General features: G+C 52.2%; 3 protein-coding genes across 15 annotated transcripts in view; 2 read left to right on the forward strand and 1 right to left on the reverse strand.

The window, feature by feature from the left end:
• The window catches only part of EHBP1 (EH domain binding protein 1), a 334,112-nt gene extending 332,829 nt beyond the window's left edge, over window positions 1-1,283 (forward strand). For all 9 annotated transcript variants that reach the window (XM_090050445.1, XM_090050452.1, XM_090050433.1 and 6 more), the window contains one exon: window positions 107-1,283. In XM_090050445.1, coding sequence (XP_089906571.1) covers window positions 107-197 — 91 coding nt within the window. In that variant the 3' untranslated portion in view covers window positions 198-1,283. The remainder of the gene's footprint in view (window positions 1-106) is intronic.
• Window positions 1,284-2,948: 1,665 nt separating this feature from the next.
• On the forward strand, window positions 2,949-7,442 carry OTX1 (orthodenticle homeobox 1). 3 transcript variants are annotated; one of them, XM_090031535.1, is made up of 3 exons: window positions 3,058-3,143; window positions 4,534-4,987; window positions 6,224-7,442. In XM_090031535.1, exons 2-3 carry the CDS (start codon window positions 4,628-4,630, stop codon window positions 6,992-6,994), a joined length of 1,131 nt encoding a protein of 376 aa, XP_089887661.1. In that variant the 5' UTR covers window positions 3,058-3,143; window positions 4,534-4,627; the 3' UTR covers window positions 6,995-7,442. The 3 variants fall into 3 exon arrangements, with proteins under 3 accessions (XP_089887660.1, XP_089887661.1, XP_089887659.1); XM_090031533.1 differs by lacking the exon at window positions 3,058-3,143 and having other exon boundaries at window positions 3,324-4,724; window positions 4,836-4,987; XM_090031534.1 differs by having other exon boundaries at window positions 2,949-4,987.
• Window positions 7,443-14,846: 7,404 nt separating this feature from the next.
• Window positions 14,847-26,383, reverse strand: part of WDPCP (WD repeat containing planar cell polarity effector) — a 307,079-nt gene continuing 295,542 nt past the window's right edge. For all 3 annotated transcript variants that reach the window (XR_016442845.1, XM_090050455.1, XM_090050454.1), the window contains exons 18-19: window positions 26,164-26,192; window positions 14,847-15,652 (exon numbers count right to left, since the gene is read on the reverse strand). Coding sequence is in view for 2 of the 3 variants with exons in the window: in XM_090050455.1 (XP_089906581.1) it covers window positions 15,602-15,652; window positions 26,164-26,192 (80 nt within the window). In the remaining variant the exon portion in view is untranslated. The remainder of the gene's footprint in view (window positions 15,653-26,163; window positions 26,193-26,383) is intronic.

A 26,383-nucleotide genomic window follows, 5' to 3' on the forward strand; every position in this document is an offset into this window, starting at 1 on the left:
GCAAATTAGCCCTGCCTAGAGACTCCGCGGTGTAAGGTAGTGTCTTGACTACCTCGCCTGAACAGAAAATGGACAGTAATAATTATGCCTTGTGTTCCTTTCTCAGGGCTGAGGAAGAAGATGAACATTTGGAAAGGACTCTTGAACAAAACAAAGGCAAGATGGCCAAGAAAGAAGAGAAATGTGTCCTTCAGTGACTGGCCTTCCTGGAGCAGATGCAGTTGCATTTTGCAGTCGAGCCCTTTCTTACGTTTTTAAAATACTGACACAAGACTGAAAAGAAAAATCAATGTTTTGAAAAATTTTAAACTTTTTCCATTTGGTTAGGCCAGCTCTATAACTGCATTGTTTTTTGAGTTTGGGGTTGGTTTTGGGGGGTTTTCTTTGCGGGGGGGGGGCTTTGGTGGGCGGGTGGGTTTCCATTTGAGCAAACTAGCTTTGTACCATGTTTTACTTGTGAGCTTAGTCATATTGTTGAAATTCTGTTCCATAGATTTGCACAGAAACATTGTTGTGATGGTGATATCAGAGATGTCTTGGGGGGTGGCGGGGGTAGGGGGAAATCTATCATGATTTCTTTACTGGAGAAGGAATGAGATTTGAAATAAGTAAGTTTTTGTCATAATAGGATTATACAGGGGGGAAACAAAATAAAAATCACGCTGAATGGTTTCATCTAGTCCTGCCATATGTAATATTTAATAAGCTACCTACATTTTTATAGTTAGGTCCGATTCAATCCAGTTATTAAAATGTGCTATATTTACCAGTGTTTTATTTCAGCAGCAGTTTCACATTTTATTGTTAAGTGTAACCTAAATTGAGACTGTCTGATTTGCTCAGAGACCGGTTCTTTACATGCAGTTTGCAAAAAAACAAAACAAAACAACACCAACAAAAAAGCTTTGTGCTCTGGAGATGTGCTGCGCGGCCGGGGGCAACTGAAGTGCGTCAGTTTACAGAAATTTTCTTTCATTAAAGGCTACGCCATTTTTTTGTTTTAATTATTTATTACGGCTAGTTTCGTTCCCTTCTCCGTTTTGGATCTCTGCATGGGCTCCAGAATGCTGTTAATATTTATTCTGTACCCACCAAAGTCTGTCTCTCCCTCGTGTGCAAGTCCCTTCCCACTTCAAGTCCCCCTCTCTAGCCTCGTGCTCTTTTTCTTTTTCTTTTTCTTTTTTTTTCTTCTTTTTTTTTGGTGAAAACTGTTACCTGTTTATTTATTACAATACTGAGTCATATATAAATTTTCAATAAAAGCCGAATCTTTCTTACCGTAACGGCTGCTTCCCTGTCTTTTACAGCAGGAAAAGTTCCTTACCTCAGCTGGCTGGGGGGGAGGTGGGGGGAGCTTCTCGGAGTCTTAAAAATGAGTGTAAAAAAGAACAAGGTGGTCTCCACACGGAAGAGCCGGAGCGGCGGCTCCGAGCCGGCAGCAGCCATCCCGCAGCCTGTCTCTTTCCTAAAACTTGCCCGGGTGCCGCCTGGTCCCAGTCCTGCCCGTGCGGCGGGCCGGGCCCTGCCCTGGGCACCAGACGCGGTGGCCGGTCCTGGCCTCAAGTCGGAACTGCCGCTCGGGGGCCAAAGGGGCAACTCGGCTCTCGCTGCCCTGCCCGGCGCTCTGCCCCAGCCCGCGGCCGCGGGAGGGCTGCGGGGCGGACCCGGCCCCGGCTCGATGCGCCTCAGTGGCTAAGCGGAGCGCTCCGGGGCAGGGGCCCGACGGCGGCGGGGCTGTGGGGGGCCGGGCCGCGGGCCCCGCAGAGGCGACAAGAGCCTTACCTGCGCGCGGGGCGGGGGCGCGCGGCCGCGCTGGCCCTGCCCCGACGGGGCCTCCCCGCGCTCCGCAGCCGGCGAGCCTGGGCCCGGCGACACGCTCCTGCGAGCAAAGCAAGCGGAGGGAGGGGAGCGGAGGGGGCTGGGGGCGCTGTGCTACCTGATCCCTCCGGGCTGGCCGCGGGGCAGGCGGGGGCCTGAGGAGCGCGGCCCAGCGGCCCGGGGGGCCCAAGGGACGACGACCCGGAGCCCCCCGGCCCCCTCCCGCCCTGAGCGCCCCCGGGCCTCGGGCCGCGCCGCCTCCTCCGTCCTTCACTTTTTGTGAATGGGCCGCGGCGCCTTTGTGCGGAGGAGCCCGCGCACCATAGACTGGCCTGTCCCCCCCGGCCTTATGATGCGCGGCTCCCGCCGCCCGCAGGGACTGGGGGCCGCGGGGCCGCAGCATTAGCTCGCTTTCAGCGCCGCTTCCCCCGGGACCAGCCGGGTCGGGGACGGCAACAAAAGCCCCTCACCCGCGCCGGCCGGGGCCCGGGGAGAGGGAGAGCTGCGGCCCCTGGACGGGCTTGTCCCCTCCCCTCCCCGCCCCACACCGGCAGCGCGGCCGCGACGGGCCTGGACGTGACCCGCAACGGGAGGGACAGGACGGGGCAGGCAGGGGGCCGTGGGGCAGGGGCAGGGGCAGGGGGAGCCGCGGCCCGGGCGCCGCTAACGAAATCCAGCAGGCGGCGGGGCCCGGGGCGGCGAGCCGGGGTGCAGGGCCTCCGCCACCCCCGGCCCTCGCGGGTCAGCGGCGCGCCCGGCCGGCCGGGCAGTGGCAGGGGTCGCCCGCCAAACCCGCAGCCCCGACGGCGCGGGCGGCTGCTCCCTGCGGGGCCGCATGCGGGGGTGCTGGACCAGCCCCGGGGCTGCTGCCAAGTGGCTGGAAGTTGTCCCGGCGGCAGGTGGGCTCGGGCCGGGAAAGTCCTGCTCCCGCCCCCCGGCCGCCCCGCCCCGCCCCGTCCACCTCCCGCCGCGCCGGGGCAGCCCCGGGGGAGCCGCGGGAGTGGGCGCGCTGGCGGGCCGGGCCGGGCCGCGCCGGCCGGGGTGGAGCAGCAGCAGGAGCAGGAGCAGGAGCTGGAGCGGGAGCTGGAGCGGGAGCGGGGGGGTGCGGAGGAGCCCGCGCCCCGCGCTGCCATTGCCCGGGCGGCTGTCAGTCAGCGCGGGGCGGCCGGGGATTGGCGCCGGGGCGGTTACGCACTCGCCTGCGCTCACATACAAGGCAAGGGCGGTGGAAAGGTGATCAATCTTCATCAGGCTACGTTCCCGGCGCCCCGCGCCCCGCGCCGCCGCCTCCCTGCCCGCCGCCCTCCGCCCGCCGCCGCCGCCAGGTAAGGCGCTGGCTCCGTGCCGGCCTCGACGGGGCCCCCGCACCGCGCTCCCGTTGTGGGGCCCGCGCTCGGCCGGGCCGAGCCCGCCGCTACCCCGCGCGCTGCTTCCCTTGCAGGGCCCGCGCAGGTAAGCGGGGACGGGACAGGACAGGACGGGCCGGGCCGGGACCCGGCGGGGCGGCCGCGGGCCCCCGGGCTGGGCGGGGCTGCGGCTTTCGTTGCGGTTGCTTTTGACCCCCGCCGCACGGGACTTTGCGAGCGGCGGGAGAGGCGGGCCCGGGGCCCCCGCGCCGCCCCCGCGTCCCGCCCGCTCGAGCCGCTTGCATAACCCGCACTTGCGTGTGCCCCGGCCCGACTGCTGCCCCGGGGCGCGGGCGGCCCCGCCAGGCTGCCCCCACCCCCGTGGGCGGCCCGGGCCACTTGGCGGCGCGGGCGCGGGCTGTGCGGAGCAGAGCGGCGGGAGGCGAGCGGGGGCCGCGGGACCCGCCGAGCAGCAGGTGAGCGGGGCCGGGGCCCGACGGGCGGGCGAGCTGACGGTCCGCTCGGCTCCCCGCTGCGGGCCTGCCTGGCTTGCCCCCGACGGGCGGGACGGGCCCTTGGCAGGACAGGCACCGCCGGGCCCGACCTGTCGCCTCGCAGGCGGCCCGGACACTTGGGGGAAACTTTGCGTCCCTCCCCGAGCCCCGCGGCCGCAGCCTCCAGGCCGCGCTGGCTTCCCGGCCTGGCGCCGGGCCCGCGGCCTCCTTGTGCGGGCCTGCGCCCCGCATCCCCGCACCACCCTGCTAAGCCTCGCGGGCACCCGCACTTGCACACGCACATATTTGGTGACAGGCGTGAACTTTCTGCCTCTCTTGCACACACACTTGACAAGACCCGGTGGAGTTATCCTAGGGGTGCCCCCGTGGGGACAGGGCTCCCTCCAGGTCCAGCCAGGAGGAGCCCTGGGGGGAGCAGCAGGGAAGCGCGCTCCCTCTGCCCCCCGCCCCGACATGCGCACACGCACATCCATACATAGGCACGCACGCACAGGTAGGTACACACACACAGATAGGTATGTACTCTCTCTCTCTTTCTCTCTCTTTCTTGTCTGTTTCTCTCCCCATGACGAGCCCAAACTCCCTCTCGAGTTGTCTCTGCGAGTGCAACTCCGGTCAGGACTTGGCAGTAGGGAAACGACTGGCCCAGCACACACACGCGCGCACACACACGCCCTGACACGCGCACACACCTTGACACACACCCGCACTCCCCCCCCCCTCCTGCGGACAAGCCCGAACTGCGCCGGCGGAGCTCTCCCAGCGCGGTGCGGGCTCAGCTCCCGCAGCGCCCCGCGCCCGGCCCCTTGCCGCCCGATGCCGGTCCGTGCGTGCGTGTGTGTGTGTCCCCGCAGCTGGCGCGAAGCCGCCGAGGAGCCGCCCGGAGCCGAGCCGAGCCGAGCCCGCCCCGTCGCCACCCGAGCCGCGGGGCCGCTGCCAGCCTCTAGCATGATGTCTTACCTCAAACAGCCCCCATACGGCATGAACGGGCTGGGGCTGGCGGGGCCCGCCATGGACCTGCTGCACCCCTCCGTGGGCTACCCCGGTGAGCGGCGCGGGCGCGGGCGCGGGCGCGGGGGCGGGCGCTGGGGCCGCGCCGTCGGGGCCCACCGCCCCGGGCCCGCCTCTGACCTCCGTGTGTGTCCCCGGCCCGCAGCCACCCCGCGGAAGCAGCGGCGGGAGCGCACCACCTTCACCCGCTCGCAGCTGGACGTGCTGGAGGCGCTTTTCGCCAAGACCCGCTACCCGGACATCTTCATGCGCGAGGAGGTGGCGCTCAAGATCAACCTGCCCGAGTCCCGCGTCCAGGTGCGCTGCGGGGCGGGCGCGGGCTGCGGTCCCCGGGAAGGGCTGCGACGTGCGGGGCTCGCCGCCCGGGCGCCCGCCTTCCCCGGGAGCGCGGCGGGGCAGGGCAGGGCAGTGCTGCGTGCGGGGCCTCTGTGGTTGCAGCCTCTGCGCAGGCCTCCCCTGTGCCCCTTCCCCTGGCAGCCGCAGGGCACTCCTTGGGCACCCTTCTCCCAGGGCGGGAGTGGAGCAGCTTTGTGACCAGCACCCTGTCGGCTGGGGCCCGCAAGAGCCGGGTGCTGTGGGGGCAGAGGGCCCGTGCTGCGGGAGAGGGTGGGATTTCCTCTGCCAGGGCGGCAGGAGTTGGACGGGTAGCAAAGCTGGGTGCTGTGCTGGGGCAGTGGCTGTAGAGCGGGGAGCCGCAGTGCGGGACTGCACTCAGGGCCAGTGTTAATTTTCCTCCTTTGGGGAAGGGAGAGCCAGCGTGGAGTGTTGCTTTAGGTGCTGGAAGCTGCGTCCTGACCGTGGTTCCTCCCTGCCGGGGGCCGGGGGTGCTGTATTGAGCACACCGGGCCTCTCTTCCTAGGGGGGTATTTTGGGAAAAAAGTAGTCGGGCATGACTACTCCTGGGGAGAGCCAGCTGGGTGCTGTAGTGAGAACAAACTGGGCACATGGAGCGGGTGCAGGGCTGGCCAAGGGCCTGGGCCATGTGGGCACAGGGCTGTTTTGCTGCTGTTCCAGGCACGGGAGTGGTGGGGGAAGCTGGGCGCAGGATTCCCCGTTCCTGGAAAGAGTGCAGTGGGCTGGCTCAGTGTGGTGCCCTGTGCTGAGGCTTTTGGCATGTCTTGTGGGCCAGGGGTGTGGTGCTCCTCTGGAGGATGGGGCTCTGTGCCTAGCAGGCCTGTTCTTCCAGGCCAGGGTGGGCCTGGCACGGAGCAGAGCTTTGCTGGAGGTGGCACCGAGGGGCAGAGGAGCCGGAAGGTGGTGGGCCTGTCGGGCCCTGCCAGCAGCGGGGGGGTGCCCAGGGCGGGGGCCACCTTCTGCTGACAGGAGCGCGCATACGGGAGGTGTGTTTGTTTGGCGGGGGGGGCACACACCGGGCTTCATGCCTGGCGCCACGAGGCCCGGGGGAGCAGGGTGCTGGGAGCCGGCAGGGCTGGCACGACGGCGGAGGCCGGGTGTGCGGGCTGGGTGCGGGTGGGGGGGGCTGGGCGGGGGTGCCGCCCGGGGCCGAGCCGAGCTGACGCGCGCTCCCCGCAGGTGTGGTTCAAAAACCGGCGGGCCAAGTGCCGGCAGCAGCAGCAGAGCGGCGGCGGCGCCAAGGCCCGGCCGGCCAAGAAGAAGTCGTCGCCGGCGCGGGAGAGCTCGGGCTCGGAGAGCAGCGGCCAGTTCACGCCGCCCGCCGCCTCCAGCTCCGCCTCGTCCTCCTCGTCCAGCTCCAACTCCTCGGGCCCCGCGGCGGCGGCGGCGGCGGCGCTAGGCAACCCGGCGGCGGCGGCGCTGAGCACGCCCGCCTCGTCCATCTGGAGCCCGGCGTCCATCTCCCCGGGCGCGGCGCCCTCGGCCGTGGCCGTGTCGGTGCCGGAGCCGCTGCCGCCCAGCAGCGCCTCGTGCATGCAGCGCTCCGTGCCCGGCGCCTCGTCCGCCTCCTACCCCATGTCGTACGGCCAGGGCGGCGGCTACGGGCAGGGCTACCCCGCGCCGCCCTCCTCCTCCTACTTCGGCGGCGTGGATTGCAGCTCCTACCTGGCGCCCATGCACTCGCACCACCACCCGCACCAGCTCAGCCCCATGGGCCCGTCCTCCATGCCCGGCCACCACCACCACCCGCTGAGCCAGAGCTCGGGCCACCACCACCACCACCACCACCACCAGGGCTACGGCAGCGCGGGGCTGGCCTTCAACTCCTCCGACTGCCTGGACTACAAGGAGCCCGGCGCCGCCGCCGCCGCCTCCTGGAAACTCAACTTCAACTCCCCCGACTGCCTGGACTACAAGGACCAGGCGTCCTGGCGCTTCCAGGTGCTGTAGGGCCCCGGCCCTCGCCCGCCCCGCCGGCCCCGCACCGACTCTTATTTATTGGCCCGCGGCGGGGCGGCCCCGCGCGCTGGACGGCAGGGGCTGGGCGCGGGTCCCGGACTGCGGACCAGGCGCCGAGGCGGAGCGGGCCCCCCTCCCGGGGACTGGGCCAAAGGGAAAAGAAAAGGCAAAACCATACAAAACGAAAAACAAAACAAAACGAAAAAAAAACCCAAAACGAAAAAACGCAAAAAAAAAGAGATAAAATAAAAGCAAAGCAGGCCCGCCCGTCCCGTGCCCGCGGGCCCCCGTTGTCTAGTGCGTTTAGTGATGCCCCCTGTGCCGCAGCCCCGCCGCCCCGCCCCGCTTCTGTGTCCCCGGTCCGTCACCCCCCCCCCGGCGGGAACAGGCCTCAGTGCGCGGGGCGCGGGCATGTGCGGCCTCCCCTCCCCCCCCGCCCCCGGTGTCCCGCAATAAACTTCAGCGAATGACGCCCCTGGTCCGTGTCGTGCTTCCGCGGGGCCGGCCACGGAGCTCCGGCGCGGGGACAGGTGCGGGTGGCCGGGCACTCTCCCCCTCTGCCTTCCCTTGCCCGCGGCGGGGCCAGCGGGAGCCCCTGTGCCCGCTCCCTCCCTCCCGCCGAGCAGCTCGGGGAGGCGCGGGGCGGGGCGGAGCTGCGGGCGCGGCGGGGACTAGAGGGGAGGGGAAGGGAGGGAGCTGCCCGGGCCGTGCCCGCTCCCCCCCGCAAGAAAACGCGCATCTCCCGCGTGCCTCCCCTGCAGTGCGCGGCGCCTGCAGCCCTGGGGGCAGGCGGCGCCGGCCGGGCCCGCGGGAGATGGGCGAGTTGGGGTTTTTGGGGCGGCGGCGCGCAACGAAAGGCGGGCAAGGGGAGCGCCCCCGGCCGCGGCCCCCGAGGGCGCGGCCGGGCGCGGGGCTGGCGGCGCGGGCGCCGCCGTTTGCAGCGGGCCCCGCCGCGCCGCAACGAAAGGCGGCCAGCGGCGGCGCCCCTCGGGCCCGGCGGCGGCGGGCGAGCGGCGGGGCCTCGACTGGGCGCCCTGTGCCGGGCCGCGCCTCAAGGGGTGCGCGCCGCTCTGGCCGCCGGCCCCGAGAGCCCGGCCCCGCTTCGGGAGGCAAGGGCCGCTGCCCGGCCCGCCGATGCGCTGCCTCCCGCTGGCGCGGCCGGGCCCGCGGGCCCCTCAGCCTGCGCCTCGGCACCTGGCGGCTCACATCCTCCCGACTCGGGCCGCCAGGGGCCATCGCCGACCCGAGCCGTGCACCCCCCGGGCGCCTGACGGGGAAGCAGGCACGGCAGGGACCCCCGAGCCCTCGGCCAGCCTCCTTCTGCCGCAGGGTCTCCAAGCCCCTCCCCAGGCAAACCGCGGGCATGACCACCGGAGCCACGGAGCTTCAGCCTGTTTTGCAAGCAATCTTTTTTTGTTTTTAATGATTATTATTTATAGTCCTCTGGGAATCTTTTGATTAGAAGGGCAAGCCCTCCAACTTTGCCATGACTGTTTTGTATGTTTACAAAGATTACTGATCAGTCCTTCAAAACAAAACAAAACAAAACAAAACCCAAACCAACCGAAGGGAGCAGGAGATGCTGTTTGCTGTGGAGGTTTGCAGGCTGCTAGACTATGCTTTGCGAAGTGGAAGCTGAAATACAGTTTTACAGAAAGACGCTGCGCTGGAGGCACGCAATAACACTTAGCATCTGGAGGCTCTCCACACATTTCTAAGCATAAGTTTTTGTAGCAAGTTCTGTAATTAAAGGAGCTGTCAAAATATTTTCAGTCTGAAGAGGCATAGTCTTAAGTTGCTCAGAGTTTTCCCTTTTCAGCAGGAATTTGGTGGGTTTGCTGTCTGGTAGCGAGCCCGCGGGCTTTTCTGAGGGACTTTGGCAAAAGTCACTGGGATCTGAAGCAAGCTGCTTGATCTCGTAATGCATCTGTAAAATGGGGATGCTAATTCTCACCAACCTCACCAGCCTTGTGAGGATACATTTATTAGTGTTTGTGAGGCTTGGGGAGAGGCTGATGATTGGCATCACAGAGAAGTTTGTAACCCATGGAAAAGCACTTCTGTCCAATTGGTGGATGGCAGCAAATAAGACCACAAACCAGCCACGTCCACAAGTTCAATCAGGACAAGTTCACCATGTCCTTACCTGTGGGGCAACCTGTAATGCTGCACCTTTAGTCTCACTAGCTGCAGTGGGCTGTTGCCACAGCCAGGCTTGTGCTGACGTTACCTTGCCCAACTGGGGCCCGAGACCTGTCCATCCTACAGGCGGAATAAGTCAGAGCTCTGTGGGGAACTGGTACCTGCTCACGCTGTAAATAAAGACTGCTGCTAGCCTTTTTTCTGTATTAAACCACCGTCCCCTTGTCATGTCCTGCCTTGAGTGGCTACATTTTGCAAACTGAACGTTTTCCATGTGTAGCGTGTCCCTATGCATGTGGAGTGAATTCATTACATCTGGCATGCTCGGGAGTCAGGCACTGACACTTCCATTCAATGGGTCATAAAATGGAAGCAGGGAGGAGGTTAAGGGCCAAATTAATGATTGAAAAGCAAGGGTAGTTTTTCTGAAAGCTTCTTGGGAGTTGGGCTGGACACAAAGGGCCAGGAGTTTAAATGTATGCAGCCATTGTACTGCTCAGCAGTGCAAGGCCAAGGCCAGGCGCTCACAGATACCTTTGAGGATCTGTCCGTAAGTGACTTAATGGGCAAGGCCCGTCTTTAGAAATAACTTGTGGCCAGATCCAAGGAGATATAGGTGCCTCCTAAAGGTGACCCAGATTGCCTAGGTTGTGACCAGGGAGGTAGCCAGTAGGAAACACTGTGCATAGGGGCATGCTTCAATGTAGCTGCTTCTCGGGATTTAGGCACCTGTCTCAGGGCTGTGGATCCAGACTGCCCAAAGGAAAGGCACTGGCTTCAACCAGGGCCCCTAACTAGCACAGCCTTAACTCTCCATGATCACTCTTTGGGCAGGAGGTGGTATCCACCTGCTGCCCAAGAGCCCAGGAATAAGACCATTTGCCCTGAAAGCTGGAAAGTGTGCTTCTAGGTCGGCTTCACCCTCAGAGGAGACAAATTCTTATTTCCTACTTTCCAGGGGTGTGTCCTGACCAGCCGGCTAAGGACTAGGCTGGGGGACAGTGCGGGGGTGGGAGGTCAGAGGGTGGTTGCCTCCTCTTGATGCCTGCCTTCTGGGCAGCCAAGCTGGCAAGAGCCCAGACGGAGACTGAATAAGAGTGTACATGAGATGCTTAACGTGCACCAGACTAATTCCACTGCGCATTAGCCCATCATGGCAAAAACTGCGCTAGTCTGCATTAGAGCGAGTCTACTGTGCATTAAGCATCACAAATAAGACAGTGTGCCATTGTTACTGTGCATTAGTGCCAGCTGTTGCCCATTTATGTAGTACTGCATATTAGAGGGACTAAACTTAATGCACAATAGCAGCACTGCATTAATGCACGTGCAAACTTTCCCTGTGTGACTCTGCAGCCCAGAGAGGAGAGACTCCTTCTGCTAGAACTGTTTCTGCATAGACCATTAAACACCTAAGTGGAGGTTCCTGCACAGTTGATTTGTATTTGGTCCTACATCCCATTGACAGCCAGTGAGACTCAACCTTCCGAAATTGCTTTCGAAATTGGGCCTTACCTGCTCAAGCCGCTCAGGATCACCTTCCCAAAAGTATTTCAGTTCACAAGGGACAGCTGGACAAATTATATGGAGGCAAAAGTGAAGGGAGAGCCACTGCGCTGTGCAGTAACTCTTCAGTAAGTCTGCTTTTATTTTGCAGTAAGTGAGACCTAAGCCAGGGCAGAAACTTGTTTCTAGGTATCTCAGACAAGTCGCAAATAAAACAAGCGTGCACGTGGAAGCTGTGTTGCCTTCTCATGACTTCAAACAGGCTGAAACAAAAGGCCTGAGTGGCCCAGCTTGGCACAGTGGCGGGTGGAACCGAAGCATGTGGGTTATTAATGCATCTGAGCAGAAAGAGCCAGCAAGATTCCACACCTCAAAACTGGCTCCAAGACCCGGCTAGCCGGGAGGATTTGGTTTATATACAAATAAGCCACAGAGCGGTTATTCAGAAGTTTACATTATTAATTTTCACATCTAACAACTGTATTTAAATTGCCATGGAATTGCTAGTCCGCCAATCCAATGTGCAGTTGAATGCTGGCACTTGCGTGCAGCCTGCAGATCCAAAGTAGATGACGGCTTGATTCTTAACTTTTCCCTACAGAAGAGCATGTGTGAGTCAACACTGATGATTCATGTGTTTAATAACAAAACAATACCGGCATTTGGTGGGCTCCAGGGTTTATACTGCAGAATCTCAGACCAATGACTTCTCCAACATCTTTTCACTACAAACTTTTTATGTTTTTAAAATACAATTCACTGAGCTAACAAATGAGGCATAAGAATAGAGTCCTTTTTGAGAGTTTTGGAAAGCTCCTTGTTTAAGGCTTGTTTCAAACTGGATTGAATATGGCCTTTATCTGAAAACCTAGGTGCTTTCATTTATTTATTTTAAATCTACCTGGCCCTGAAGTCCTGGGGTTACTCAAGGAAGGTCTCAGAGCTTTGCTCAGGTGAAAATGTTTCATGCGTTGAAAACTGCTAGGCAATGTTCCTGTTCCATAAAAGAGGTTCTAGACAATTAAAAGCTGTATTTAATGAACAGACTGTTTAATTGCTGTTTACTATGCTCCTGCTCCAAACTACATACACACACCCAGTGCTCAAGCATGACGGTGTATCCCATGATTACAAGCACACGTTGGCTCTAGCACCTCACTGAAATGGCAGGGATATGATGCTGCTGCTACTCAGGGAGCTGCGTTTGCTACAGTTGCAAATACCGAGATGAGAGGGCTGTGCTCTAGTCTTAGGTTGGGCTGCCAACGCTGCACCCATTCTCTCCTCACTTTTCCACTCGAATAAAGCCCAAGCAGTCAGGTTTTACACATGGGAAGTTAATTTCTTCCGTAAGGACTGAGCTACAGTGACCTGCACTCAGGTCTTGGCAGGAAAGCCAGGGCGTTGTTACATTTTTTTACAGACTGCAAGACTTCAAGGAAATGGGCAATTTATAATATAGTTTTTAAAATCTGATTTTGAAGCAGTGGAGTAGCATGCAGTTTAGTGACATGGCATGTTTTAAACATGCCTGATGTCTTGGGGAACAAGGACATCTTGTGTTTGATTTTTTTTTTAAATAAGTTTAATGCTGGGGGAAGCTGTCAAATTGGCAGCACCAGAAGCTAAAGGGCTGGTTGATGCGATGCTGCAGTGCTAGTTTATTGGAGACACGTTTGTTCTCAAGTTTGGCAGACACTTGGCTTTCTCTCCTCCTCATTCAAATACATGCAGATGTGTGCCCTAAGGGCCAGTTCAGGGCTGCGGGTGGCTGTGGCTCACCACTTCAGGCACATCATAGTGCTGAGAGCTATCGGGTCTGAGGCTCATTCTTTCTCATCGCTGGTCTAGGATCAGAGCTTTAAAAAGGTGCTGCTCTGGAACACACTTTCTCAGAGCTGGTCCATTTTTTTTTGTTCTGACACATCATGGAAAAAAAAAGGTGCATTTTGAACCATGGATGTGACCTAATCCATTACATTGTTATTTTCCAATGTACTTGTTCTTTTATGATTAGTTAGCCAGGTCTGAAAATCTTGACACTGAAAATATTCCCTTTCTCTGTTCTTCTGTTTGTACTTATTGCTCAGGTGTGTAATGAAGATTAAATACATTTTAGTCATGATACCTAGCACCCTTATGACACTTTTCATCCAAATATTTCAAAGCTCCACGCAGTATTCATTATTGGTCTTGTTTTGCGGATGGAGAAATGGAGGCAAGCAGAATTAGTAAACTGGCAAAAACAGTGGGTTTTGACCCTGTTAGACTCAAGGCATCCACCGGAAAATGCCAGCTTCTACCTTTCACTCATTTCTTGACTAAGGAAAAATAATAGAGCAATTCTTCTGTTGCAAAGAACTCAGAAAGACTGCACCAGGTCAGAAAGTGTTGACACTGTGGATTCCTCTTCGAAATTTCTGGGTTTAGCTTGTGAATCATGTGTAGGTGTTTGCACACCTAACAGGGCTAATACTGTATGGCACCCCATGGTATCCTTAGAGGATCTCCCAGCACCTTGGTTGAGAATCACTGGGCTCAAGTCATACATCAAACTCTCAGTATGAAAGACAGAATGGACATTTCCCTGATGCCCAATACTGTGATAACTAGATTATTGACCAATTGCTGCAAGGAAGGAAAGCCTTACACAAAAAGCCAGGTACTAATATGGAGAAGACTGTGAACAAAAAGCGAGAGAAATTTAAGTTATAACGATTTTGGTACAAGTATGCAAGAGGATACATTGTATACAATGTATTTGTAAACATCCTCTGTGGAGTGAAATAAGGAAGATAGGTGATTATAGAGGAGTCAGGAACCTGGGTGCACAACTATTTGTGGTTTCCCTCGTGCTGATCTTGGGATTATGCAGTCACTGCCAACTCATCAACATAAGTAGTAATTTATATATATATATATATATAATCCTGCACTATTTCAGAACCTCTTTTGAATTTGTCAATAAAATCATCTAGTGCAACTCCCAGAAAATGACCTTGCTACACTGGAGGTCTTTTCTTTTCACATATTTTATATACAGCACAAAAAAACTGCAGGGAAAAAGAAGGATGAACATGGTCACAGGGTTGGAGTATAAAGGAAAACATATGCCCCTTTCCAGCTAAATCCTTATTCAACATTTTTCAGGACAGAACTCCAGGAAAGCCATAAAAAAATTATTAAAAACTGAGATTTTAGGAAATAGCATTCTTGATCTTATGTACATTTCTAGCATCACTTCCTGTATATTTTTAAACTGAAATCCTCTTAGCATGCAAAGTAAATAGATTATGATATACTGGAGGATTAAGGATCACTGTCTGGTGTCAGATTAATCCCTCATATAGACCATCACTTGTAGTGACAGAAATATGGCTGCAATTCAGCAAAACAGCTCTACAGCTAAGTAACACATTTCAGCATTTTATGTAGAACAAGTGAGAGGTTTCCTTGGTCTGTTGTTGTGTTGCATCTATCTCGGAAATTAAATTTAAATCTCTATCATACAAAACACATGCTTTCCTCAAATTACTGTAAGGATGCACGAAGTAGCTATCCATTATACACACAGCTGTATGCAGTGAGATCCTGTGCTCGACTGCTCTGTTTCATAGCTCTCTCTTTATTGATATTTTCCCCATCGCGTACGTAAAATTTTATGCATTTTAGCAGTTTTGTTCACTTGAGATTTAAGTTTTTCAGCATGGTTTTAATATACTCAGCTGACTACACTGATACAAACAAACTATTAAAAGAGATTGGGGATTTTCTTTTGCTACTAAATCCACTCTACTCAGCATCTGTTAGATTTCAACAGCCTTTTAGCTTTTAGGGAAATGTCTGACCATCACAAAGCAAAACTATTCATTTTATACAAATGCAGATTTTGTTGTCAACAAAATGTTTTTAGCGTTTTATACAAATGCAGATTTTTAGTCAACAAAATGTTTTTAAATGTTTCAAACATATTTGCTGTAAACAAACAACCCTTTATTTTCAGTCGGGTTATTCAATAAAAATACAACTTATTCGCAGCAATCAAAAATGTCATCAAGTAGATCATTAGCTTTCTGTCTTAGTTTCTGAATGGTCCAAAAGATCAGGCGTAAACCACATGCATCTATACAGTAGAGTAAAACCATGTGTACACGCACGATACTCTGCATCAAATGGTGGGAAGGAAGACTCATCACAATGCTCTTTTCTCTTTTAATAGTTCAGAAAAAAGTACAGTAATGAAATAGGTTAGATTACTTTCTCAGTACATTTTCTCTTAGTGGTTAGAAGAGCAAGATTAAAATCTGGACTCCAATGGCATGATGTTTAAGAGGTTCCATGTCTTTTTTTTAAAGGCAAAATAATGGTTATTCAACTAAGATGATATATCAAGATATGAAAATTGAGAGCATTCTTAGAAAAATGCTGCTGACTGTGAAAGGCTGCTTTTTCACAGAGGTATCCCAAGTGAAGATTTTATCTGCTAGTATCTCAGTAGAATGGTTTTCAGAGCCTTAAGTGGAAATTCAAATCTGTATCCAAGTGAAGATTGTTAAAATATATAATGCATAGAGAATTACAAAGAATTATCTCTGTGAGCTTTATAGGCTTGTTTAATAAAAAAACAAATCTTTCAACATTGTTTACTATAATAGGGGTATTCAAACTTATTAGATTTTGTATGTCATAAAATGTCATGATGCAAATTTCACTGTATCACCCTTCATAAATATGGTTCAGTTTTTGCAGCTATATATTCCTGTAAATAAAGCAACAATTTAGTGTTTTAAATACAGCATTTCTGAAATGTAGACCTGAACATCCTTTTGAAGGGCCTGATTCAGGGTTCACAGAAGCCAGCTAAAAAACAGTTGCCCACAAAGTTGTGGGAGAGATAAATCACGCCTTACATTTTTGTTTTTTTGAAAGTGAAGGCATTCACAGTCTTGATTATACTAGACCAAAGTGTACCACTTTAAGGGACCCACTTCCTTCAGTTTCCTGGGGAGAAAGAAAGACACAAAAGTATACTCTTTGTAGTATAGAAATTAAACAGAAAAGATTTCAGTTTTCCATCATTATACTTTAGAAAAACTGCCCAAACGAAATACAAGGACACTCAAACAAAGCAAAACATTTTCTCCAATTAACTCTGTAAAGAAGCTTACAGGCAAAAGCTATTCGGCTACCTTATAATTAAAACTTATGCCGAACATTATAAAATTGTATTAATGCCAGTATGTAGAGAGCTGGGTTTTTCAAAGCTGTGCTATATTGCCCTCTTCATCTAGGTCTTCAAATAAAGCATACGCATTATACTCAAATGCACATAAATCAGGTGCTCCCACTGCATGTGACTGGCTGAAAACCTAGCTCATTTTTGTCCTAATATTTATTAATGAAATGTCTTTAACTGAATGTCCCAAAACACAGGGGTGTTTCATAATTTATATTACAAATGTTCTGTAAGTGTGAAATACTTTGTTATAGAAAGCGCTATAATCCAGTGAATCATTGCTTCCCTTTGAATTACATATAAGTAGCTATCTCTTCTTGATGTAAAGCCAGCTAGGTGCAGAATTACGTTTATGTCTTGCTGTGGTACACAAAACACATAAACTTAAATTAAGAAAGATGGGAAATTGATAGCAACAAGGTGTGTGAGTTAGGACTGCTTCCAGCTTGTGTGTGCTGGTAAGTTCAGTGTGATTCATGTGACTTTTTACTCTCAGAGAAAGGGAAATAAAAACCCGTCCATCTAATAGAGAGCATTAACCAGAGCAGCAGCTCCATCTCATGGAATATATATTCTACCACAGAGATAGAGATCATTTTAAACAGCACTCCGGTGCATAGTCTGTGTACTACAGCTGTGTGGTACAGGCAAAAAACGTTTCAACAGCCAGACTTTTGCTATAATGTAAAAAAGAAAACCCAAAAACCACATCTTACTTCCAGCTTCTTGTTTGGCATTTTCCCTGCCTGGTAGGTTTAAGGAACATTAAAAGGCTTGTTTTAAGGAGGCGCTTGGCCATTATTGAATTGCTGTTCATGAGACAAAAAAAAAATTTCTCATACCTCTATATAAAAATTAGCAGTTTTATACAGTACACTGAAGGTTATATAATATATAGTATTGAAACTGAGGCTATGTCTAGAGAGCGGAGGAGGAAAAAGGAGAGAAATCCTAGCCTACAGACGAGTCTCCTTCACGGAAAGACCTGCAACTTCTGCGGGTGGCTCTGAAGCTCAAGGACTGGACTCAAGTCACCTCAAGACCCACCTCAATGAACCGTGGCAGAGATTATGCTTGAATCAAGGGATTGCTGCTGCCGACAGCGATGAATGAAGCGCGTGCAGACATTCTGGAGCCAGCTTGGGTTCTGCTCCTAGTGTAGCTGCAGCAGCAGGGAGCTGTGTTTGGGATAACTACCCAAGTGTTTACCCAGCTTCTTAGGAGGGATTTGTGGCCTGCAACGTTTCCAAGCTTGTGAGTTTAAAAATAGCAGAGGTATTGGATGGCTACATGAGCTGCAATGACTGCGATGGAGATCTACCAGTGGTTACCTTTGCAGGTGAATGTCACATAATTCCCTCAGGCCAAGTCCACCATACTTCAAGTCCTGTAGCAAAGTTGCTGAAAGAGCGTTTGCATCCCCTAAAGTAAACATGGCTCTTTGGGATGCTGTAGGTGGTAAGCACTAAGCAGCATCCCACCAGGGGTGCCTCTGCCTCTCAGGCATGAAAGATCAGGTTTCTTTGAATAGCAGTGTCTGCCAGGTTTCCTCGTGATCCTCTACAAGGAGCTGCAGCCCTTCCCTCTGTTTCCTTGCTGTGGAGCCCACAGTATCTCATGACACCAAAAAAGCTCTAGGGAAGAGAAAACTGGTCATGGGATCTGCACTGACACTGACATCTCAAAGAACTGAACATCCAGAGTCACTCACTACGCTTCATGTACATGTTAACAGGGATGCCATCAGATGTGATTTGCAAGTAGGCTGGTGAGTGGTTGAATCCAGTGGTTTTAACTGGACAGTGGTCTTAATACTGCACTTCTGACCTTGGATTTGTTAAGGGACCACTGCTGGTCAGCTGCAAATCGCTGTCTCAGGAAGTCAGTCCTTCAGGTTGCTGCTGACTCCTAGGAAGTGAAGGACCACCAGGGCGTGGTGCCACCAGACACAGAGATCAGCAGCAGGTTCCTCATTGCTTATGTGATGCGTAACTATAATGCTCTTTTGGGACATTTTTGCTACCCAATTCCAGAGGCCCATAGTCCAGGTGACCCAGGCCAGATGTTCAGGCTGTACCCAGTTTATCCATGATCTGTGTTTTTGTTTTATGGGGGATTGGAAAAGGTTTCCCTGCTGTGTGATTCTGGTATCCAACCTGCAAACTGAGCTCTCCAATGATATGTTAGGCACTGAAGTCTCTATCCATCCAGTCTCAATGGAAAATACTTTCAGTGCAAAGTTTGGCAATGGGCTGGCCATGATTTGTTCTGCATTCAAATCTCAAATACTTCCTATGAACTAGGAGACAATAATGTGCGAGTTTGTGTCCTGAAATCTGAGAGCTGCCAAGCAGGCTTAAGCCTGAGGAGATGGGATAATGGAGGCAAGTGTTATCATCCTGAATCTGACACTATCCATTTGTTCAGTCTCTTAACTATTGTCTGCATAAGGAAATATCATAAGTGGAAACCATTTCTCCGTATACCTGAGGAACTGCTTCTGTTGGCTCCAAATGAAACGGTATGGCAACTTTTTGTACTAGGGACTGTTCTCAAGAACCTTATGAGGCATGAGAGAGGAGAGTGGTAAAAATGATTGGGACTTGCTTTGTGATTGCTTTGTCAGGTAAGGATGAGGATTTCTTCAGTGGAGACTAGGGGGGCCACAGATGTTCCACCACTTCTCCAGATTCTTGGGTAGTGATGTCAAGCTCCGCTGTCAGTGATCTGGGTGGTGATACCAACAGTGAGCCTTGCCTCTCAACCCAGGGGGGTACACTAGTGAAATCTGCCATGAGATGATGGCCCCCAGTAGGGCCAATGTTACCAAGGTGATTTGGTGGCAAGAACAGGATCCATTATGGAGCCAGTCCAATGTCATTTTTGCCTCCTCTGTGGTAGTGTCCTGCATGTGGGCTCTTCAGTAGAGGCTTTTGGGTGGCATTCAGGTGATGACTGAGGTGCACCCCTGCTCAACAGTGGGGAGAAAGGATAGGTCAGAGATGGTGACCTCTTGTTGTACTCTCCCAATGGCAGTGATGCCTCAGCTCTTCTGGGGGCTGATTCCAGACTGATGATGTCTCCAGAGGGATCTGGTTCCCTAGGGACACACTTCAGTCCTGTAATAAGCACTGCAGTTGGTCGCTGTGTCTTTGTTGGTGTACATTTAGCACCACCTCCTTGGCAGAGGACTGAGATGCCCTACTCTTGGAGGGATGAGGGCTCCCTTCTTCTCTATGGGGTGATGTCTCTCACCACTTACAGAGGTATTTCTTTTTGGCCCTTTCAGTTTTGCCTTCGCACTGGTATCAGCACAGGTGCCCTGATGATGTTCATTGCCACTACAGGAGCTGGTGCCACTCTTATTAATACCATTACTAAAATGGTAGCTGCCTTCGGGGCTGCTGACAGCATAGTGCTGGGCTCATCAGTATCAGTGTAAATAGTGATATTTCAAAGAAGTTTTTTGCCTATCTCTTCTTTGGTGTACAGCTAGACCTGGGTGTGATGTCTGCTTAGAGGGGCACTCATTGAGCACAACTTTTGGCTTTTCTTGGAGAGGGAGGCCTCCTCCATGTTTAGAGATAGGTATCACTGGATAAAGTAGGTGTTCTTTCAGCTGTGTGCCCCTTGATTTGGAAGTCCTTGAGATGAAACACTAGCAGATGTGCCTCTTCTCCAGATAGAAGAGGCATCAACTCTACCCGCTGATGAGGGCCAGTCAAGCAGGGGTTAGAAACTACCACAGCAGTTGGCATGATGCAGTCTGCCATCCCTGCTGTGTTTATGATTAGTTTTCCAAGTTGTGTCTTGCTGCCTTGGATGATGAGAGGGATGTGAGGGAGGGTCCATGACCTCTTATGGGAGCAAATGTAGGTGCAAGACACCTACACAGCCCCAGTGGACACTGATTTTTTTTTTTTTAAAGAAAAAGTAATCTTATGGGTAGAAAGCACATGTACACCTACACTGGGCTGCACTGTGCCATGCACCGGAAGTGTGGTAAAATTTCATGCCTGGCTAATGGATGCAAGACTTTTAGCATTCTCACTTGTTTAAATGACACTAGACATTTCAACATGGACAATAGCATTATCTCAGTAATTAATCTGCAGTTTTGACTGTTTCTAGGCACAGCAAAATACCATGTGCTCAAACCTTATGTTTCTGTTTAACATTTCAACACTAGACACTTGTATATGCCTTAATCATGGCTATGCTCTGTTGTTCCTTTTTTGCTCCTAACTCCTCCCTAAATGAGACTGACTACGCCTTGTCTTTCACCAGAAGGGCAGTACAGGAATTCTCCTCTGTGGGAGGTGTGGTCATTTCACAATATAGATTAAACTAGTGACATTTACCTGAAGATTTCCAAGTGTCATACAAAGGCAGGTGAGCCTTGTTAGCCCTGTATCAGCTGCAGAGAGGTTAAGGCCCACATTTTCAGTGTGGAGTCTGATTTTAGAGGCAGGTGATTAGCAGCTTTTGAGGGAGCCCTGCTCACATCAAGCTGGACCCCTCCCCCCTGCCACAAACTAAGACAGTCCTAATTACTACAGACTTCTGAAATCTGGCTCTAAATAGCTTGCTCAGGGCCACACAGCTAGAACAGGATTAGGTACAGAAGATGGCTCTCAGGACTTCCAGGCCCCTTATCTAATTAGAGATGGGCTGGAACCCAAATGCAACACCCAACACTTAGGAAATGTCAGGAGGTCACCTCGGCACTGGAAGCTGTGCAGTTCCACTGGATCTGAATCTCCTCGCTCATCCCCACCTGTCTCCAATCCCTAAGACTGGACTGATGAAGAGGGGCTGGTGATAAGAAGTACAGCCAACCATCTCCTTTAGAAAATAGCTCAATCTGTTTAAAATACTTGAGCTTTTTTTCTGGCTGTGTGACAGTGAGATGTCTGGGAGGTGACTGGCAACAATTTTGTGTGTGTACCTTGCAGTTTCAGGGAAGTGTTTCTTCATTGTTTGGATTCACAGTGAGCAAAGAATGTACAGGTGAAGGTGTATGTATAAGAGCTTATATTCCCATCCGCAGGCAAACATTCTCACTGAGGTCCCTGGTCTCCATTTGCTTGGAGAATAGGCCATGTCTGTTCCTTTTTGGCACAGCTTGTCTCGCGCTATGGGGCAAAACAAGTCCTAAGCTTTGTGGCGGAGGAGGTCACGCTGGCAGGGGAAGCTGTGCAGTCCAACTGCGCAAGAGAGGGCTGGGTTTTGGGTGTGCACCTCTTGCGTGGCACAGAGCCCAGCATTGTGAGGAATCCCTCTGATGCAATGTGCAAAAGGTAGGTGAGGAAACAGGGAAGTCAGGCTGGAAGAGCAGCAGGGTGAAAGGGGGAACATGCTGGTACATTAAAGATATTGCACCCACTGGGCACCACAGCCACCCCACAGCTTGAAATGTAAAGCTGTATGTTGCACAGGCGTTGGGGGGAAGGTCTCTTTCTTCCCTTTGGTCCTCAGAGGAACTGTTCAGAGCAAAGCCCCAGCTAGGGCAGGGTGCTGGATCCTATGTGTATATGCAGTTTAGTCCTCTGCTATTCACAGTAACAGTCTCTAAAGCATAAGTATAGTTCCCTGGTCAGCACCGATACTAGCCATTCTACCATGTCATTTCTGTGATTTCTTTAAGGATACAGCCTTCTCTACAATCAGCTGGGCAAAAAGAAATGTTTTTGATACTCCAAGGGCAGATTTCCAAGATCATAGATTACTGAATGCAAGAACTTTAATTACATAGAATGATATTTTAACTGAGAACAGAAAAACAAAGTATTTTTTTAACTGGAACAGAACCATTAGCATCCAGCACAGACTGCTAAAATATGCATGTAGTGTTCTGTAGACACATTTACATGAATAGGATACATTAATAGGATGATTATATGATTAAGCACTAAAAAGTCAGGACACATCAAAGTTAATAGTGTATGTATGGCTTTAAAATGTTATTCCACTGTGAAAAGTGACATCTTACCAGGACTGCTTCCTTGAGAACTATGAAACATTGTCAGAGCTATTCATTTTAGTGACAAAAATAAATTTTCCCTTCTACTAGTCTATCAGGAGCTTGCACAACTGTGAGAGAAGAGCAGTAATATTTTTTTGCCTGTGTATCAAACAATTATCTTCCAAGTTTCCAGTGAGTTCCTGCTATGCATACTTCTTGAGATCAATGGCATTGCAGAGATGTCACTAAGGGCATCATTTGAAGACAATGGGATTGCCCAGATTACGTTGGACAACTGCAATTTATTTTGCAAAACCATCACCAAAGGTGCCTGTATGCATGAAGGGAAGAACCCAGCCTGGCTGTCATTTTCCCAGGTTGAACTTGAAAAAAGAATAGTGGGGGAGGGGACAGGACATATGTTTTTGCTGATATATTTGCTCTGGAGACACTGAATGATGAGGAGTAGAGCCCCACAATAACAGTTACTTTTCAGAACAGAAATGACTTTTAACTTCTCTCTAGAATATTAAATTATGTTCAGTTACAGTATCACATACTTTTCACATACAGTGTCATGTGATTTATCTACAACCTTATATACATGTACATGACATTGTATGTGAAAAAATATGACTGTGTGTGAAAAATATATGATAGTGTAATTAGACATAATGATGTATAATGTCCTATTTTGTTTCTTTTCTGTTTTGTGATGGTCCAGTATCTTAATGCCGGAACTTCCCTCCTTCCTTTATACAGAATCGGAATAATTTTGGAATACAGAATCGGAATAATTTTGGAAGCACCATTGGGCTGTACAGGTTTCTTGCAGCCATCCCCAATCCTTCCTTAGGGGATGTGAGAACTGGTTGTGAAGTTACTGAGGTGTACACATATGCAGAGAGCACTTACCTTTGCTGCAAACATAGGCATCCTCTGTTACGACACAGACTGTCAACTATTTCTCTATACTGTACACGTGGGACCAGCATAAAGAGAGCAGAGCAATCTTAAGGAGGCAACTGGGCTAGGGACAGAAGTTACACATAGAGGTGCACCGATACATTGGTCCGATACCGGATTGGTACCAATATAAAAAAACCTGGCTGTATTGGACATCAGTTCAATGGGGCCAATAATTTGGCTGATAAATGTCCGTGCTGTGTGCAGCCAAAGTGACCAGCACTCAGGCAGCGAGCAGCACAGCTGGCAGCATGGAGAGCTGCCTCCACCTGGTAAGTTCAGTGTGGTAGAAGGGGAGGTGGAAGGGAAGGGGTGTGTGTGTGGCGGGGGACAGATCAGTGCCCTCCGTGGCGAGGGAGGTGGCAGAGGCAGGGACAAGGGCAGGCACTGTGCAGCAACAGGGTGGGGCATGTGTCCCATGGATCTGCACAGGGCAGGGCGGCTGCAGTCAGGGCTGCACAGGGCTCTTCTCGCTGGGGGTTTGGTTTGGAGTGGGTGCCAGCAACACTGGAAGGATGCTGCATCCACCCCAAATTTTGCTGTTGCTCCACTCCCAGCACTGCTGTTGCCAGCTGCCTGGCGCAGCCCCAGCTCAACACCCTGCCTCCACTCACACACCGGGAAGAGCTGGGGCTGTGTTGGGTGGCTGGCGGCAGTGGCATTAGGAGTGGAGCAGTGGTGAAATCTGGGGTGGATACAGCATCCTCACAGCGCCACTGGTGCCCACTCCATGACCAGGCCCCACTGAGAAGAGCCCAGTGCATCCCCAGCTGCAGACTGCCCTACCCCACCCCACCCCACGCAGATCCAGGGGCACACCCCCGTTCCTGGGGTGCAAGCAGCGGCAGAAGCCACCTCTCTCCCCAGGAGCCACGGCTCAGGCCTCCCCCCACCCTGCCTGGACAGTGCCTATCCCTGCCCCCTCTCTCACCACAGTGGCGTTGATCTACCCCTCTCCCCCATGCCCCTTCCTTCTCCCCTCCCCTTCCATCACACTGGACTTACCAGTTGGGGGCAGTTGTACTGGAAATTGGATCAGTATTGGCCGATATGCTTCCTTAAATATCAGGTATCAGTATTGGTCCGAATAATCTCTATTGGTGCACTCCTAGTTACACATAAATCAGTTTAAGTGATCAGAAACTGGTTTAAACCTGTAACAGAACAGACGTTCAGTGCATATAAACCAGTTTCAAAATGGCTGAAACTGGTTTAAGACAAACCTGATTGAATGTAGTATCAGGCTTAACTGATTTGGGTCAAACCGGTTTATGAAACTTTTGTCTCAGACCCCTTCCTGGTTCAAGTTAAACCACAGTCCCCCAGTATCCCAGCATGCTTTGCAGTCCTGGACTGGGCTGTGCTGTCTGCTCCAGAGAGCAGAGCTGGCCCTACCCCTCTGCTGCTTAACTCAGTGAGAGCTGACTGACAAGGGCAGAGGAGGCGGGGCCAGCCTAGCTGGGGATGCAGTCCAGTCTATGGGAGAACTGCCACCCCCAGGCAAACCTCTGGCTGGGGGCTGGGGACTGGGGCTGGGCGGGGGGGGTGTAACACCCCTTCCCCTACTCAAACTTACTGCTGGCTGTGACTATGGACTACAAATCCCAGAGGCACCTGGAAGCAGGAAGAGGAAGTGATGAGCAACCCTGTAGAGTCCTGTTGCTGTAATCTGGACTGCAAATCCCAGAACTTGGAGGCAGCATAAAGAGGAAGTGAACACACAGACAGAGAGCCGTGCTCTAGCACCCCCCAGTTTCTGGCATGGGCCACTGCAGACATGTGGCTAACATTCCTGAATCAAAGGTAAATGTCTGTTCACTTCTCTTTCAATTTAATCTGTGCAGTTTAGACTAACCTGCAAAGACTGTTTCATAGTTTCATAGTTTCTAGGGTCGGAAGGGACCTGAGCAGATCATCTAGTCCCACTCCCTGCCATGGCAGGAAAGAGTACTGGGGTCAAATGACCCAGCAAGGTGTACATCTAGCCTCCTCTTAAACACCCCCAGGGTAGGGGCCAGCACCACTTCTCTTGGAAGCTGGTTCCAGATCCTAGCCGCCCTGACCGTGAAGTAGCGCCTCCTGATATCTAGCCTAAACCTACCCTCTGCCAGCTTGTGACCGTTATTCCTGGTCACTCCTGGCGGTGCTCGGGGGAACAGTGACTCCCCCAATGCCTGCTGATCCCCCCTGACTAGTTTATAACAAGCCACAAGAATCGATTCAGCGTCGGGCTTTTTGACTGTCTGTACCTAGGCCTGGTGATTTCCTTTGGTACAAAGCTATTACAGCCAACTCTGTTATCGGCTACTAGCATGAATGACTGGTGACTCCTGAGATCGGGGCAGGGGGGCACAATTTGTGGGTGGCAGGGTTGGTGGTAGGGTGGCGAGTGGCAACCACTCACAGAAGCCATCAGCAACAGGGGAGGGGTGGTGGTGAGTGGTGACTACCTGCAGAAGCCGGCATTGGTGTTGGCAGTGGCCAGTCTTGGGGGGCGGGGCATGTGGCCCCACCCCATGAGTCGCCTATGGCTACTAGGCATTGCCTGTATCTCACTCATCAAGAATGGGCTGGGCCATGCTGAAGCCTGGAGAAAGTGTGGTTCTAGCACAGTGTTCTTTGGTGATCCTGGATGGGTTAAACAGTTCCTAGAGAGACAGTCCAGTCAGCACAAATTTGATATTTATAACAGAAAGGGTGTGCTTTCATACTATCCTGGAGGGAAGCCATTTTCTGCTCAGTTTTTTGCTTTGTTTTTTTTTTTCGTACCAAGGCCAAGCAGTGGGCATTGCATAGTCTAAGCAACTCTAAACGCAAACTCTTCTGTAACTGTAATGACAGTGGTGCCTGAAGTGATCGCTGCCATATTCTAGTTGAACAAAAATTAAGTGACTATGATGTTCCTGCAAGACCAGCAGAAGACCTCCACATACTCAGGGATTTGCTATCACACAGAAGGTACTAGTACCCCAAGCATACTGCAGCAAAAAGGTACATCAAACCACCTGGGGGTGAGGAGAGCCAATTTAGGACTCTGCTTCTCTTCAGCTGTTGGTATAACTGCTAAAACTGAGCAGAGGGAGACTAAGTAGCTGGAAGCTGGTTGATTCTGTGAGATGGACATGGCTCAGATCAACTGCTCATTTTTGCTTAAATGGCCATTGGAAATCTCAGTCACTACTGAGCTGAGCTAGATTCAAGCCATGCAAATACGGGCCCCTTTCTAGAAGTCATTCATATATAGAATTTCCATTGACTTCAGTAGGACTCCTGCATGCAGGCTCTATCACATCAAGCTGCAAAACAGAGTAGTATAAGGCAGAAAAAAAGAAAGAAGGATGTTACCTGCTCTGTACGCGTGTCTCCAAAATTCCCTTTAAAAGACAAGATCTCAATGTTATTACAATCTACTGAACTTGCAGGAAAACACAAACAAACATAGCATGGTAAACTTAACCTTTTTACCTTCTTTGTAGGGTACAGCTGTTTCATATCCTGTTCTATGATGGATGGATGAATGAAAGTGGTTAACATGTCTAAGCATTTGTGATACGCACATGCAGTT

The sequence above is a fragment of the Crocodylus siamensis genome, chromosome 1 (genome assembly GCF_052110815.1).
Source record: "Crocodylus siamensis isolate JL-2025a chromosome 1, ASM5211081v1, whole genome shotgun sequence".
NCBI classification, from domain to species: Eukaryota; Metazoa; Chordata; order Crocodylia; family Crocodylidae; genus Crocodylus; species Crocodylus siamensis.

Coding starts and splice junctions, on each gene's coding strand:
- OTX1 (XM_090031534.1), top strand. CDS start 4,133: ATGCGCACACGCACATCCATACATAGGCACGCACGCACAGGTAGGTAC. Junction 4,988..6,223: donor TGCCCGAGTCCCGCGTCCAG/GTGCGCTGCGGG, acceptor CGCTCCCCGCAG/GTGTGGTTCAAAAACCGGCG.